The sequence below is a fragment of the Morchella importuna genome (genome assembly GCF_003444635.1).
Source record: "Morchella importuna strain M04M26 chromosome Unknown Morimp01GS026, whole genome shotgun sequence".
Taxonomy (NCBI): Eukaryota; Fungi; Ascomycota; class Pezizomycetes; order Pezizales; family Morchellaceae; genus Morchella; species Morchella importuna.
The window spans coordinates 361,139-374,874 of record NW_025763423.1 but is presented as its reverse complement, the minus strand read 5'-3'; the positions used below and the strand labels follow the sequence as shown (position 1 = coordinate 374,874).

Below are 13,736 nucleotides of genomic sequence, written 5' to 3'. Positions count from 1 at the left end.
TGAGGCTTCGACTTCATACGATCGACTAAATGCAGTTACTAACAAACAGACAAAAACAAACTAAAAAGAAAAGAAAAAAAAATCATGCATAGGATAGGGCAAACTAAATAACGGACATGCAGCAAATTCGAAAAAAACAAAGGGATATATAAGAAGTTATCCCCTCCCTCCCCAAGGAAGAAGGGAAAGAAGCACACACTCGCCAGGATATGATGGTAGAAGAAGAACAAGAAGAAGAAGAAGAAGAAGAAAAGAAGAAGAGAAGGGTAGTTACAAAAGACACTAACTAATATATGGCGGTATAACGACTGGATATGATATGATGCATGCAGTAAGTAAAGTAAAGTAAAGGTAAAGTTGTTAGAGAAGAAGAAAAAAAGGATAGAAAGTAAGAAATAGAAGAAAAGATGCAAGTAAAAGCAGAAACACCTATTTCCGTCCCACGCGCGCAGCACAGGACCCGAACAGAATAGAACAGAAGAGAGCAAGAAAAGATAAAACAGAAAGAAAGACATGCAGAAAGACATATCCAGATATATATATAATAAAAAAAACCCCCCAGCGGAAAGCCCAGCAAACCCAAGCAGGCATACATCCCCCCCCCCCCCCCCCCTCACCACCACCACATCAAAAAAAAAAAAAAAAAAAACAGCGCTACAATTCTAAATAAAATAAAAGAAGCCAAAAAAAAAAAAAAAAAAACATCAACACCCATCCATCCATCCATCACACTACTATTTTTATCTCTCTCTCAAAAAAAAAAGGCACCCAAAATACATTCCCTCATCCGCACATATCATCATCATCGGCCATAGCTACCAGCATCATTCGAGTAGTCGCCACTGCCCAGACTGCCCATGCGGCCGCCGCCGCGGCCGTTCATGCTGTTCATGCGGAGGCTGTGGTGGCCGGCCTCGCTGCCGAGCGGGCCGATGGTGCTGCCCGTCTCCGATGCGTCCTCGTCGACAAACTTCGACTCTGTGTCGTCCTCGTCTGTGGCGGCGGGGTCGGGGATGGGGTCGGGGATCTGGATATCGAGCTACACGCACACACCGCACCACCATTAGTCTCCTGCTCGACCACAATTGGGAAGAGGTGGGGGTTAGAGGGGAATACGCACATTCATATACCCCGTCCTCCTCAACGGTATAAACACCGCCCTCTGCCCCAACCTCTCCAGCTCCCTATTCCACCCCTCCAAATACGCCTCCACCCCCGCAACACGCGCTTGCAATGACTATCCACCACCTCCTCCCACAGCCACAGCGTCGCCAGCCCCACCAGCGCATCCACCCAGTTCCACACGCTCCACGGATCAAACGCCCTGCGCATCTCCTCATTCACCCGCGCCACCACAACCCGGAACTGCTCCTCCGTCACGTGCGGCTCCAGGATGTCCGGGAACACGTTTGAATACGCCGGCGCGAGATCGCCGTACACCATGAAGTCGCGGCTGATGCGGATGATGCGCGTGGTGCGGTAGAGCGCGCTGTCGAGCGGCACGTACGGGTTGCGGTGCGGGTAGCACGGGTGCGTGCTGTTCCATTCGCTGTCGCGCGAGCCGGGGCGCGACTCTTCGTCGCCGACGGCGGGGAGGGTGGTGGCGTTGGGGGGGGGGAGGCCGGGGGTGGAGATGGTGACTTGCGAGGCTTGTTGCGGGACGAGGACTTGGGCGCGGTGGTGGTGCTTGGGGGTGCGGAGGTCGTCGAGGGGGACGTCGTCGGGGTCGCCGAGCCAGGAGCGGGGGGTGGGGGTGGAGGTGGTGGTGGGGGCGGCGGTGGGGGCAGTCATTTGGAGGGGGAGCTTGATGGGGGTGTTTGAGCGGGTTGTGGAGGAGGGTGTTGTGGAGAGGTAGGAGCCGGGGTGCGGGGGGTGCTGTGTGGTTGTGGTGGTGGTGTGGCGGGAGCTCATGGGCGTGCTGGTGCTTGTGCTTGTGCTGCTGCAGCGGCGGATGTGGGTGGTTGTGAGGCGCGGGCCTTGGAGGGGGAGGACGGTGATGGAGTAGGCGCTGCGGGTGTCGGCCGAGATTGTGGTTGCGGCGGTTGTTGCTGTCCGTGTTGTTGTTGTGGGCGAGGAGGCAGCTTCGAGGAGCTCCTCGGACGACGAGGAGAAGGCAGTGCTTGGGGCGGTGGCGGGGTGCGGCGGCGGTGGTGGTGGGGCTCGTCGGGCGGTGGTGGCGGTGGTGTAGATGGACGGCGGGCGGGTGAGGTGCAGTGTTCGGTGTTGTTGGTACTGCTGCTGGCTGTGGCGGCGCGGGTGGGCGTAGGGGGCCGGTGGATGACGGCGGGCGGGCGATGGGGAGGCCGTGGTTGCGGTTAGGGGGGGGGGGGTGGTGGTGATGGCGTGTGAAGGGGTGGGTGGTGGGTGTTTGGGGGGGAGGCCGGGGCTTGGCAAGGAAGGAAGCGAGGGCGAGTGAGTGGTTGGTGGGAGACGCGACGGAGAGACGGGTAGTAGGCAGGATGCAGAAAGCAAGCAAGCAGGCAGGCAGGCAGGCAGGGAAGGAGTGATATCAAGCAATTGCAATATAGCAAGCAATAGTAGCGAATATAGCTGGTAGATAATGTTATAATCAAGCCTCTTCCCCCAAAGGCAGGTAAGGCAAGGCAAGTCCGCGGGCGACGGGCCGTTTCTTTTTCCTCTGAATCCAACAGCTGCAGATCTGCAAAAAAAAAAAATTAAAACGGCCAAACACACGAGATAGCCAGGGAGGGGGAGCGATCGAGATTTAAAGACGGGACGAACTGGGGCGTGCGTGTGTGTGTGTGTGTGTGTGTTTTTCGAGAAGGGGAAGATTCCGTCCGATCGAGCCTATATAGATGTGTCCTACTACTGCCTAATTAATTAATTGAGATTGAGCTGATTGTAACGGTGTTAGTGTATCCGACAGTACTGGAGATCCGGAAGCTGCTGGTAACAATCTGACTGCTGGTATACGTCGGCCGAATCGATAAACGTAGAGAACAAGTAAACAATATAATAGGGATGAAGATGAAGCCAAAGCCAAAGTCGAAGTCCAAGTCGAAGTCCAAAGCCAGAGTGCAAGTCAAAGTACAAGTCAAAGTCCAAGTCAAAGTGAAAAAGGTCAGACCCCACCAGCGCACTCCCTCCTTTCTCCTCCCCTTCTATGTAGTACCTGGCGCTGGAACTATTCTCCTCTTGATTACGGGAGTTTGCGTAAGGTAAAACATTCTGTGCTCTGCACGACCCACCAGCACCAGCACCAGCACCACCACCACCACGACAACGACCCAAACTTCAGAGAGCTCCCTGCCCTTTAGGCATTGTCTCTAGACTACATACTCTACTAGCAGTCAAGTTAAGGCTAGTGCAAACTAACACTCGAGTCGGACTGGGTAGAGTAGCGTACGGCGGAGCCAAGGTCCGGGGAACGAGTCTTGGTGCAGTTAGGTAGGGAGGTGCTGAGTGGACGGTGGGCCTACTAGCTACATACAAATTTGATGATCAAGTTTCCCAATTGCAATTTCAATTGAGTAGATAGCAAGCTCTTAAGTTACTTTACTACTATGTGCTGCTCTACCATCAACTACCACATGGCAATGATAAACCCCAATGCATTCCCACTCCACCCCCAGTACCTCATCCCAACTCCCCACGTGCACCGTAGCCCCATCCAGCATAGCACCCCAATCCCCCTCCCTCTAGCTCCAGGGGCAGGCGCAACCGCAACCGCAACCGCAGCCCTCTCCATCCTCCAATCCCAGGGTCCCTCCCGTGACGTCACCTCTCCCCGTTCCCAAAAATCAAAACCTCAATTCCCACCCTTCAGGGCAAACGCGCGCTCTCCCAGACAGACAAGACAAACCCTGCATGGTAAAGGGTTAGCGCCAAGGAAGCAACGAATTGACCCCACACACGCTACTCTAGCTAGCAACCGCGTTACACAACACACGAGGGGAAAGAGTAGAAAGCCAGCCAGCCAGCCAGCCATTGAATGTGCAAACACGCCGTTGCAGAGGAGAAGAAGGTTTGCACTTTGACTAGCGAGCGAGCAGTCAGGCAGGCAAGCAGGCAAGCAGGCAAGCAGGCAAGCAGGCAAGCGATTGCGGGACGGGCCACAGGCAGAAAGGGCAGACGCGAATCCTGACAAGCTTTTTGTCCACTCCACATTCACACTCACACTCACACTCACGCTCCACTGCTCCACCTTTTCTTCTTTCCCCACCATCATCACCATCACCATCACAACCACAACATCATCGCATCAACCTCATCTCAACACTCACTCACACTCACACCCTCCAACACCACCACACCACACCACCCCACACCTATGCCCCACCACCCACCCCTCTAACCACCACAAACACCCCCATCCACCCACAATGGACCTCGACCCCTCCCCCCCACCACCGCCCTCCCAGCGGACCCCTACGACTGGAACCCCTACCAAGTCAGCACGCACCTCCTCCCCCTCCTCCCCGCCTCCACCCACGTCCCCTTCACCGCCACCCTCATCTCAAACGATGTCGACGGCGAAACACTCCTCACAATCGTCACCTACGACCGCCTCAGGTCCGACCTGCACCTCTCGTCCATGGGCCACCGCGGCCGCGTCCTCCACGCCATCGACGCCCTGCGCAAACGCAGCCCCAAGTATGCTGCCTCTCTTACCTCCACCCCCGAGCCCGGACAGGCACTAGTACAAACACACCCCGAGATTCTCCCACTCAGAGCACCCTCCCCTCCACCACCACCACAACCGCAACAGCACCACCGTCGCCGCGGCCGCCGCCGAACCCCCGACGCAGCACTAACACTAACGCGCTTCCCGACGTCACCATCGCCCACCCCCTCACCACCACCATCCTCCCCACCCCCCTCCCAGCACTCCCAACCCCACTCCCTCCCCCTCGCCCTCCCCCCCCTCTCCCCCCACTCCCCCCACCACCCCCACCACCACCTTCAGACCCCTTCCACCTCCTCGCCACCGCAGCCGACAACCCCATCTTCGTCGCCGACGCCGCCGCCCTCCTGGCCACCCACACCGCCGTCCGCATCGTCCGCAACAAGGACACCGGCGCCATCGAGACCATCCCCATCGGCGCCGCCCACCGCGGGAGGAGGCTGGCCATTGAGTACCACCACAACAGCGAGGACGAGGAGCGCCCCTACATGCTCGGCGAGGACGAGTCGGATGCTAGCATGGAGGCTGCCGGGGGGAGGGCCGACACGCCCGTGTCGCAGCTGTATGATGCCACGCCTACACCTATGCCTACACCACCTCCTACTACCGCTACGGCTGTAGCAGTTGGGCCGGAGACGTCGAATAAGCGGAAACGCCCCGTCGGCGACGATGGTGACCACCACGATGAGGAGGAGGTGCTCCCGGTAGTAGGTGAGAAGGAGGACACAATCGCGAAGGACAGCGGACGGCATAAGGTGGAGAAGGAGAAGGAGAGGAAGAGAGGGAAAGGGAAGGTGGGGAGAAACAGGTATTTGCCGCCGAGAGGGACGCCCGTGGATAAGCTGATTTATGGGGATGTGGGTGTTGGCGAGGACATGCCGGTGGAGGAGGAGGAGGATGGGAATTTTGTTATTGGTAAGTGCTTCTTTCTTTCTTTCTTTCTGCCTTTTGATTGTGCTTCTTCTTTGGGGGGGAGGGGGGTTTGGTTTTTGAGGTTTTTGGATTTTGGGGGGTTTGGAGATTTTGCCCTTTTTTGGTTTTGGTTTTGGTTTTGGACAATGTTTATTGTCCATTTTGTTTGATCTGTCCTATTTGCCCCCCCCCCCCCCCCTTTTCTTGGACAGAGGAGTTGTATATCTGGCAGCTAGAGTTCCTTCCTTTCTTCCTTCCTTTACTTCTTCCCAAGAAAACAGTCCATCTTGCTACCACCCCCCATCCCCCAAACCTACCCCTCTCATACAAAGAGCAAACCCACCCTCCAAACCCCACCACATGCACACCAAACCTCCATACACACACACTAACACACACCCCCACAGTCCACAAACCCACCCCACACGGCCACCAACGCTACATCGAGCGCCAAATCCGCTACCTCCTACGCAGCGCCGAGACCTCCGAAACAACCCACAACGGCCACGTCCGCCACGGCGTCAAGCCCTACCGCCCCTCACTGGTGCTGAAGCACCACCACCAGTCTGTCACCGTCTTCACCGCGCTGCCCGACGGCTCCTGCAGCGTCACAAAGGAGAACACCGAGACTGTGAGCCTGCCGTGGGACGAGGCGCCGCAGGAGTCGCAGCCTACGTCGGATGTGCAGATGGTCCGCTTCGCTGCTGCGGATAAGAAGAAGAAGGATAAGGATGTGTTTGCTGCTGCCGCCGCTGAAGATGGTGCTGGAGCGGGTGCTGGAGCGGGTGACTGGGACTACCTGCTCAAATGGCAGGGTGTCGATAATGACACCGAGCTACCGACGCTGGGCGACTCGGGCTCCGAGGGCGAGTACTCGCTCGAGACGTGGGAGGAGCTAACGGCCGAGAACGGCGGCGCGCCGCTGGGCCGGCCGCTGGGGCGGAGCAACCAGGTTGCGCTGAGCGCGGAGGAGATATTGGAGGTGCTCAACGAGGGCGAGCAGGTTGTGATCAATAGCTGGCGCAAGCGCGAGCTACCAAGGAGGGAGGCGAGGGCGTGGCAGATCTACCGGTGGGCCAAGAAGAAGCGGGAGAGGACGAGGACGGCGAGGGATGCGAGGGGGTATGTCAAGGAGCTGACGGAGCGGCTGGAGAAGATGAAGGCGGAGATTGTGGGCGTGGGGTGGACGCAGAAGGCGCTTGTGAAGAAGCAGGTGAAGGTTATGGAGCCTAGTATCGCGGAGCGGGAGCTTAATAGGTGGATCGTGGGGTTGATGGAGAGGAAGAAGACGCCGCCGAGGCCGGAGACGACGGCTACGAGAACAAAGGCCGTTGCTCGAGACGCTCGGGACGGCGATGTCGAGATGGCTGATGGCGACGACGATGCTGACGACGAAGACGGCGAAAGCCTAGGAAGCACCACTGACGCCTGCGACAGTGACGACGACGAAGGCCTCGACGGCTTTATTGTTGATGACACCGTGAAGGATATAGTCAATGGCGTCGCGGTCGAAGTCGAGGGCGAGACTGAGGTTCTAGAACATCTGGCGCGAAAGGCGGCCGAGGACGAGATACTCGACTCGGAAGGATCAGATTCCGACTTCCCATCCCGACCAGCCAGGCGGGCGAGACCGGTTCGGCTGTTTAGTGACGAGGAGGAAGGACAGGTGGTTGAAGATGACGCAGACGCACACATGGGTGGGATGGGCGACGAGGATAGCGTTGAAGAGGGCGAGATACAGGAAGGCACCACGACGCTGGCCAAAGGAAAGCGCAGGGCCGTACCAGATCCCGCCTCTGATTCCGACTCCGCAAAGGTCAAGGCCGAACCCGTATCCGCGCAGAAACCTCAGAGCGCTGTGCCGACCGCCCTAAAGAAGGATATACCGATCATTGACCTTACCGGCGAGGACGACGATCCGCCACCGAATCGAAACGCGTGGGAGGCCAGGCGCGAGAAAAGGAAGCGCTTGGCTTTGGCTCAAAATCTTGCAGCAGACAATGACGGCGGGAAAGCAAACAAGTCGCAGGAACTGCTCGTCAGACTGGTCCAAGAGACCGAGCAGCACGAGAGGTCGGCGATGTGGTACCGGCTTGAGCAATTCGCCCCTTCGGAATCATTCGACTCGATCATCAGCGTCGCCCAGCAGCTCTACCGGACAAAGTTCAAGAATGTGCCCGGTCTAGATGAGTATGTGCGCTTGTCGCCCAAGAAGAAGGAGCCCGAGCTAAATGAGACCGGTAGATATAACGCACAGATATTTAGAATGATCTCGACCATCTATGTTGCCTGGGCGCTGGGAATTACTGATACTTCGCAGAAGCTCAAGAAGAACGAGGTGGATCGCCTCACTGACAAGGAAAAGTTCAGCAAATACATGGATCTGTTGAAGGATACTCTGGCGCCGTACTGCCAGGAGGGAGCCTATCAGGAGGGGGATGTTACTGCCCTTCCGTCATTGCCACCACCCCCGAAACCGCAAGAGAAAAGGAGGAAATCTGGTGTTGGGTATGCTCTAGCGACCTTCTCTATGCACAGTCGCGCGCCCTTGCTAACCGTTTCTTGGTTCTTCTAGGCGGACAGTGGATCTTAACGACTCGGAAGTCAATGTCACGCCTAATAGTAGCACCGGCCTCAGGAAGCTGAAGGAAGTCAAAGAAAACCCCGTTTCGCAAGAACAGCGTGAGCGCTTGAAAAGAGATGAGAGGCGGAGGCAAGATAGAGAAAAGGCAGCGAGAAAGAGAAATACCGGAATCCCTCGGGACCCAAAAAAGATCCCTGTCAACTTGGGCAAGTACGCCAAAGACAATGAAATCTTCCTACACAGTTGCTTCGCAGATTACTTGAAGAAACACCAAATCGACGGGATCTTGTTTATGTGGCAACAATTGATCCAGATGGGGCAGAATAGAGGTGCGCTACTGGCGCATACCATGGGATTGGGGAAAACGCTGCAGGTCATTACATTACTTCATACAATCGCGACAGCGGCCGCATCAAACGATAAGAAGACCTATGAGCAAATACCCGAGCATCTAAGAATATCAAAGACCTTGATCCTCAGTCCGCCGGGGCTGGTTGATAACTGGTGTGATGAATTTCACCGCTGGCTGCCGCCATCACCAGACAATCGCGAAGGAGCAGATTTTAGACACATAGGGAAGATATGGAGGGCAGATTCGATAACGTCACCCGAGAGACGAATATCCAATATACGGGAATGGTACAGGAACGGAGGGGTCCTGCTCATAGGATACCAGGGCTTTCGTAACTTTATACTCAATACACCCCCACTTCCAGAGGAGACACATCAGCAGATGAAAATGATGCTCCTTGATGGGCCAAATATCATTATTGCCGACGAAGCCCATCAGTTGAAGAACCAAAACACAAAGATCTCGGATGCTGCACGTGGATTTAGGTCAATGTCTAGAATTGCGATGACTGGTTCTCCATTATCCAATAACCTGATAGAGTATTGGTCCATGATCGAATGGATTGATCCCGGCTTTCTAGGCCCAAGGAGAGAGTTTGAAGGGAAATATGTCGCGCCGATTGTGGCGGGTCTGTACGCAGACAGCAGTCACGAGGACAAGCGGAGGTGTTTAAAGATGCTTAGGGTTCTCAAGAAAGACATTGGCCCCAAAGTCCACAGAATGGATATCGGCGCCATCGAGGGGGAACTACCGGGAAAAACCGAATTTCTAATCAAAGTGCCGTTGACCGATTTGCAGTGGCAGATGTATATAAATTTCGTCAATGACCCGACGACCACGGGACAGATGCCAGGAGAGGGAGCGGCAAAGCTTGGACGAAAATTCTTCGACGCTGTTCACCTTCTCTCCCTGATTTGCAACCACCCTCTCTCGTTCGTTGAGACCTTGGACACGCGAGAGGGCAAAAATCAGGCTTTAGTGCCTTTTAAACCCCCCACACCGCCCTCAGCCTCGGATGATGAGACCTCGGTCATTGACGTTGACGATATGGACGACGATGTGAATGATCTCCTGAGTGCAATCAATAAGCCGTACCCATGGGCGAGGGCACTCATGAATACTGTAAGAGATCCAATGGCGGTTGAGCACTCGCACAAGATGTACCTGCTCAAAATCATCATCGACAACGCGACCGGGGCGGGGGATAAGGCGTTAATATTTACTCACAGCACTTTAACGCTTGGCTTCCTTGAGAAGGCATTGAAATCGTGGGGTGTCTCCTTCATAAAGATCGACGGGAAAACACCCATGGGCTCGCGGCAAAAACTCACAAAGCAATTCAACGATAGAGCCAACATTCAAGTCGGGCTCATCTCCACTGAGGCTGGCGGGTTGGGCCTAAATCTTCCAGGTGCAAATAGGGTCATCATTTTTGACTTCAAGTGGTCGCCTATGTGGGAGGAGCAGGCTATTGGGAGAGCCTACAGAATTGGACAAAAGCAGCATGTGTTCGTGTATAGGTTCCATGCTTCTGGGACGTTCGAGGAGATTGTGCGAAATACGGTCCTCTTCAAGAACCAATTACAAATTAGGGTTGTCGACCAACAGGACCCCATCCGCAATGCTACTAGGTGTGCAAAGGCATACTTTAAGGATCCATACGTTGTTGAGAAGGAGGATATCTCAGAGTTCAAAGGGAAAGACCCTCTAGTTCTAGATAAAATGATTGCCCAGTAAGCCTCCACTCCCCAAGATACCAGGTGGAAATTCGCCTAACCAGTTCGCCTCGCAGGGTTGACTGCATCTTAGCGATTGAAAACACGGAGACCTTCCAGGACATTGAGGACACGTTAACGGAAGAAGAGATCCGCGAAACTGAGGAGCTTCTCCAGGCGGAACAGGAACAACGCAGTAAAGCTCTAGACGATAACGCACGCAAGGCCGATACTGAGTACCGTAGAACGGATCTGGGGGCTGCAATGATCCCCCCCAACCCCTTGAACGAAACAGATATGCAACTACAGCGAGAGGAGGAGCTACGGCGAGAGGAGCAGCTACAGCGAGAGGAGCAGCTACAGCGGGAACAACAAGAGAAGGAGCAGTTGCAACGAGAAAGGGAGCGACAAAAACGAGAGAAGAAAGAACAGGAGGAGCAATCGAGGATAGCCCTGGAGAATCAAAAACTCCTTCGTGCCAAGGCCCTTGCAACCCTTAATCGAACCCCTCTTCCGTTTCAAGAACCAACTGCCCGACAACCTGCTACTGTCCCGAAGTCAAGAGCCCCCCCTCCCGCACCGGGTCCCAATGAGCTTGTTGCTTCTCTCCCTCCAACTGTTGCTGGGCGTACAAAGAGCCTGAGCGTACCCACCACCCCTGCCGCCATTCCAAATGCCACGCAGAAAGAAAGACGTGGTTCTTCTTCGCCATCAGTGCCTGCAAGTAAAGGCCAGGGGAGTCACATAGGTTCGGATTTGCGCGCTGCGCCCGCCCCCATCTCGGTCCCCGCCAAAGCTAATCAGACGGTAAAGAGAGTCACGCCCTCCACAACACCCACGGCCTCCTCCTCCGCACAGAAATCCCCGGCTTCAGAGGTAAGCCCTGTTTTAGGCGAAACAACGAACAAATTTAAGCTTAACCTCACCAAGCTACCAAAGATATTTGGGGACAAGCCTAGACGCACTCCCACGGATAAACCTAATGAATGACTGTGATGATGCATGTACATGATTGCTTATGTCCCTATATGCCTTTTAATCTGCCCTTATTTTCAATTTGTTGCTTTTGTTTGTGCGTGAAGGGGAGGGGGAGGGGGCGGTGGGGCGGTGGGGCGATGGGAGGGAGATATTAATTGGGGCGGGGAGGAAAATATGGCGTTGTTGTGTGTTCATACTTGGAGTTGGATTTTTTTTTTTTTTTTTTTTTCCTCTTTCCTTTATTTTTGCCTGTTTGTCGTTCAAAATATCCATATTCATTTTGTAGTGAGAGTTAGCTATATTGGCACCGCTTGTAAGATTCCCCAGCTTTTATTTTATCTCCACTGGTGCAAGCTCCCGCTCGCTGTAGCAATAGAGTACGGACATGCATGCAAGCACAGCAGCGATTGCCGAGCCGAGTGATGTCTGATGATGCCGCCTCGCTTCTCTCAGGGGGGCAGTGCAGGGATCAACCCAATGAAGCGTCCCAATGCCAATCGACCCAGGAAGAGAAAAAAAAGAAGCTCGAAACATGCATGGAAACCACCCAGATATGTATGTGCACGGTTGCAGGCCGAGAACTGGGCACAGCCTTGGTACCCTCTCGAGGAGCTCGTGAAATTAATAAATACCTTGCCACCCCCCGAACGGTTACCAAGAAGCTCGGACAAGTACAGATTCAGCTATGGTCAGAACCTTATTCAGCCGTCGGGAACATTCCTATGTCATTCTTGGGCTTTTATCGCTCCTCCCTCTCCTCGCGCTTGCCGCTCCCGCTCCCGCTCCCACCCCACCGCAACTCCAGCAGCGTCAGGCCCAAGCATCCTCCCCGGTAGATAACGAATGCGGCTTCGACGGTGATGACAATACCTATGGCCTCGGAATTCGTATCGGCGTGTACTTGCAATGGGTCACCTCAGCCATCGCATACGGGTTCCTCCCCACCGAAGCCCAGGGCGTGCGTGGTGTAAACAGCTGCTTCCAAGCCGCCATGTTCGCTGGTCTCCTCTTTATTACAATTACCAAAGGGAGCGGTCTCTACGCGGTTGAGGCGTATATGATGCTTATCTTCTGCATGGGAGGGGTGTGCTCGGGCGACGCCAAAGCAGATGGCGGAATCTTCAAGGCAAAGCAGTTCGCATATCACAAAGCGTCGAACATCGGTGGATTGATTCGGTTTGTCCTGAGTACAGGGTTCTGCGTGTATGGACTATGGTTCTTTTTCACGGGGATGGACCACATGCGTCACCCACCATGTAGCACATGGGCCTACTTCTTTGCCAAGGTTAACCTCTACACCTGGCTGCGCACGTTTATGAAGATCGTTTTTGTTCTCATGGGCATAATCCATTCGATCGTTATATTTTGGCCCATCGCAAATAAGCTATGTTGCACCCCTAGTACGAGTCACGATGACACCGTTTTTGGGGCACAGTCAGAGCCAGAGCCAGAAGATACATCAAGGTCAAAGGCGGAGAAGGGCCTTGAGGGCACGAGCATGGTGATCCTAAGTGGTTCCCTAATCTCGTTTATGTTGACTGTGGAGTTGATGATTCGATGGAACCATATCCGTGGGGTAAATGAGTTGGGATCGACTGGACAGTTGTTACCGTTAATCATGGCTATTGGTAGTTTTATCAGGGTATTACATATTTTCACGAAAGAAGGGAAGAAGCCCGAGAGCATGTCGATGGAGATGGATAATATATGTGGTGGCAGTACCGCATGATAACATTTATTTGCTTTGGAGTCTGGAGCGTTCTTTACTTATTGGCCTTTTCTTTTGTGGGATGGGGTAAATGTACATATCTATTTAAGCCTGACGATGTTTTGAACGAGATTACAAGAATATTATGTTATAGCAGAACAGTAATAACTTAGAGTCTTGAATATTTCAGATGCCTGCCAGTGCCCCCTGAAGTTGCATCCACCCAAGGCCAGAGCTCCCTTTGCGGTTTTGATATATGCGTATGACACTCAAGATATCGCACAGTTAGCTTTTCCCTATCATCTATGAGTGTACGGGGCAGCAAACCATTTGAGAGGTTCTCGAGTTCTCTGATGGCCCACATCGGCTACAGCCTATTTTCAACGCCTTGTTTCTACTACAGTAGGCTGACCCTGAGAGATGCGAGTTACTTCTTAATTCGGTGACCTATCAGGTATGAAGTTTGGCTGGAGATTCAGCCTTGTGAAAAAGGCGGAGATAAAGATCTATGTCAAAGCTTCTTCTTCTACTGTCCACAGCAAAGAATGGTTGGGGAAGACGAATAAGGCTGGCCGGCCATTAGTCAAAGTCAAAAGAGAGCGCTTGACACGTTACTCCAATATCTGCCTTGACTGCGGGTGGATTCACCATCATACATATACTGGTATACGTAACTACTCATAGAACACGTTTATGCATTCATTTTTACAATCTCTCCAGATAAACCACTGGCAGCCTCTTTATGGGAATCAGAATCTCCGCTGGCCCAGCAAGGCAGAGAGAGTAAGGCATTTACCTCTATCTTCTCTTCTCGTTGAAATCTCAACTTGTTTTAGACCATT

General features: G+C 54.0%; 3 protein-coding genes across 3 annotated transcripts; 2 read left to right on the top strand and 1 right to left on the bottom strand.

Moving 5' to 3' along the window:
- Positions 1–802: 802 nt before the first annotated feature.
- LAJ45_07848 (uncharacterized protein) lies at positions 803–3,188 on the bottom strand (the record flags this gene model as incomplete). The annotated part of the gene is made up of 4 exons (XM_046117403.1): positions 803–1,039; positions 1,121–1,237; positions 1,294–2,550; positions 3,165–3,188. 4 exons carry the CDS (start codon positions 3,186–3,188, stop codon positions 803–805), a joined length of 1,635 nt encoding a protein of 544 aa, XP_045969388.1.
- A 369-nt stretch (positions 3,189–3,557) lies between these two features.
- Positions 3,558–11,167, top strand: LAJ45_07847 (uncharacterized protein; the record flags this gene model as incomplete). Its single annotated transcript, XM_046117402.1, has 9 exons — positions 3,558–3,831; positions 4,383–4,614; positions 4,662–5,560; positions 5,965–7,747; positions 7,802–8,065; positions 8,133–10,226; positions 10,286–10,956; positions 11,022–11,084; positions 11,139–11,167. The coding sequence occupies 9 exons, from the start codon at positions 3,558–3,560 to the stop codon at positions 11,165–11,167; spliced, it is 6,309 nt and encodes a 2,102-aa protein (XP_045969387.1).
- Positions 11,168–11,871: 704 nt separating this feature from the next.
- LAJ45_07846 (uncharacterized protein) lies at positions 11,872–12,915 on the top strand (the record flags this gene model as incomplete). Its single annotated transcript, XM_046117401.1, has 1 exon — positions 11,872–12,915. One exon carries the CDS (start codon positions 11,872–11,874, stop codon positions 12,913–12,915), a length of 1,044 nt encoding a protein of 347 aa, XP_045969386.1.
- Positions 12,916–13,736: the final 821 nt, after the last annotated feature.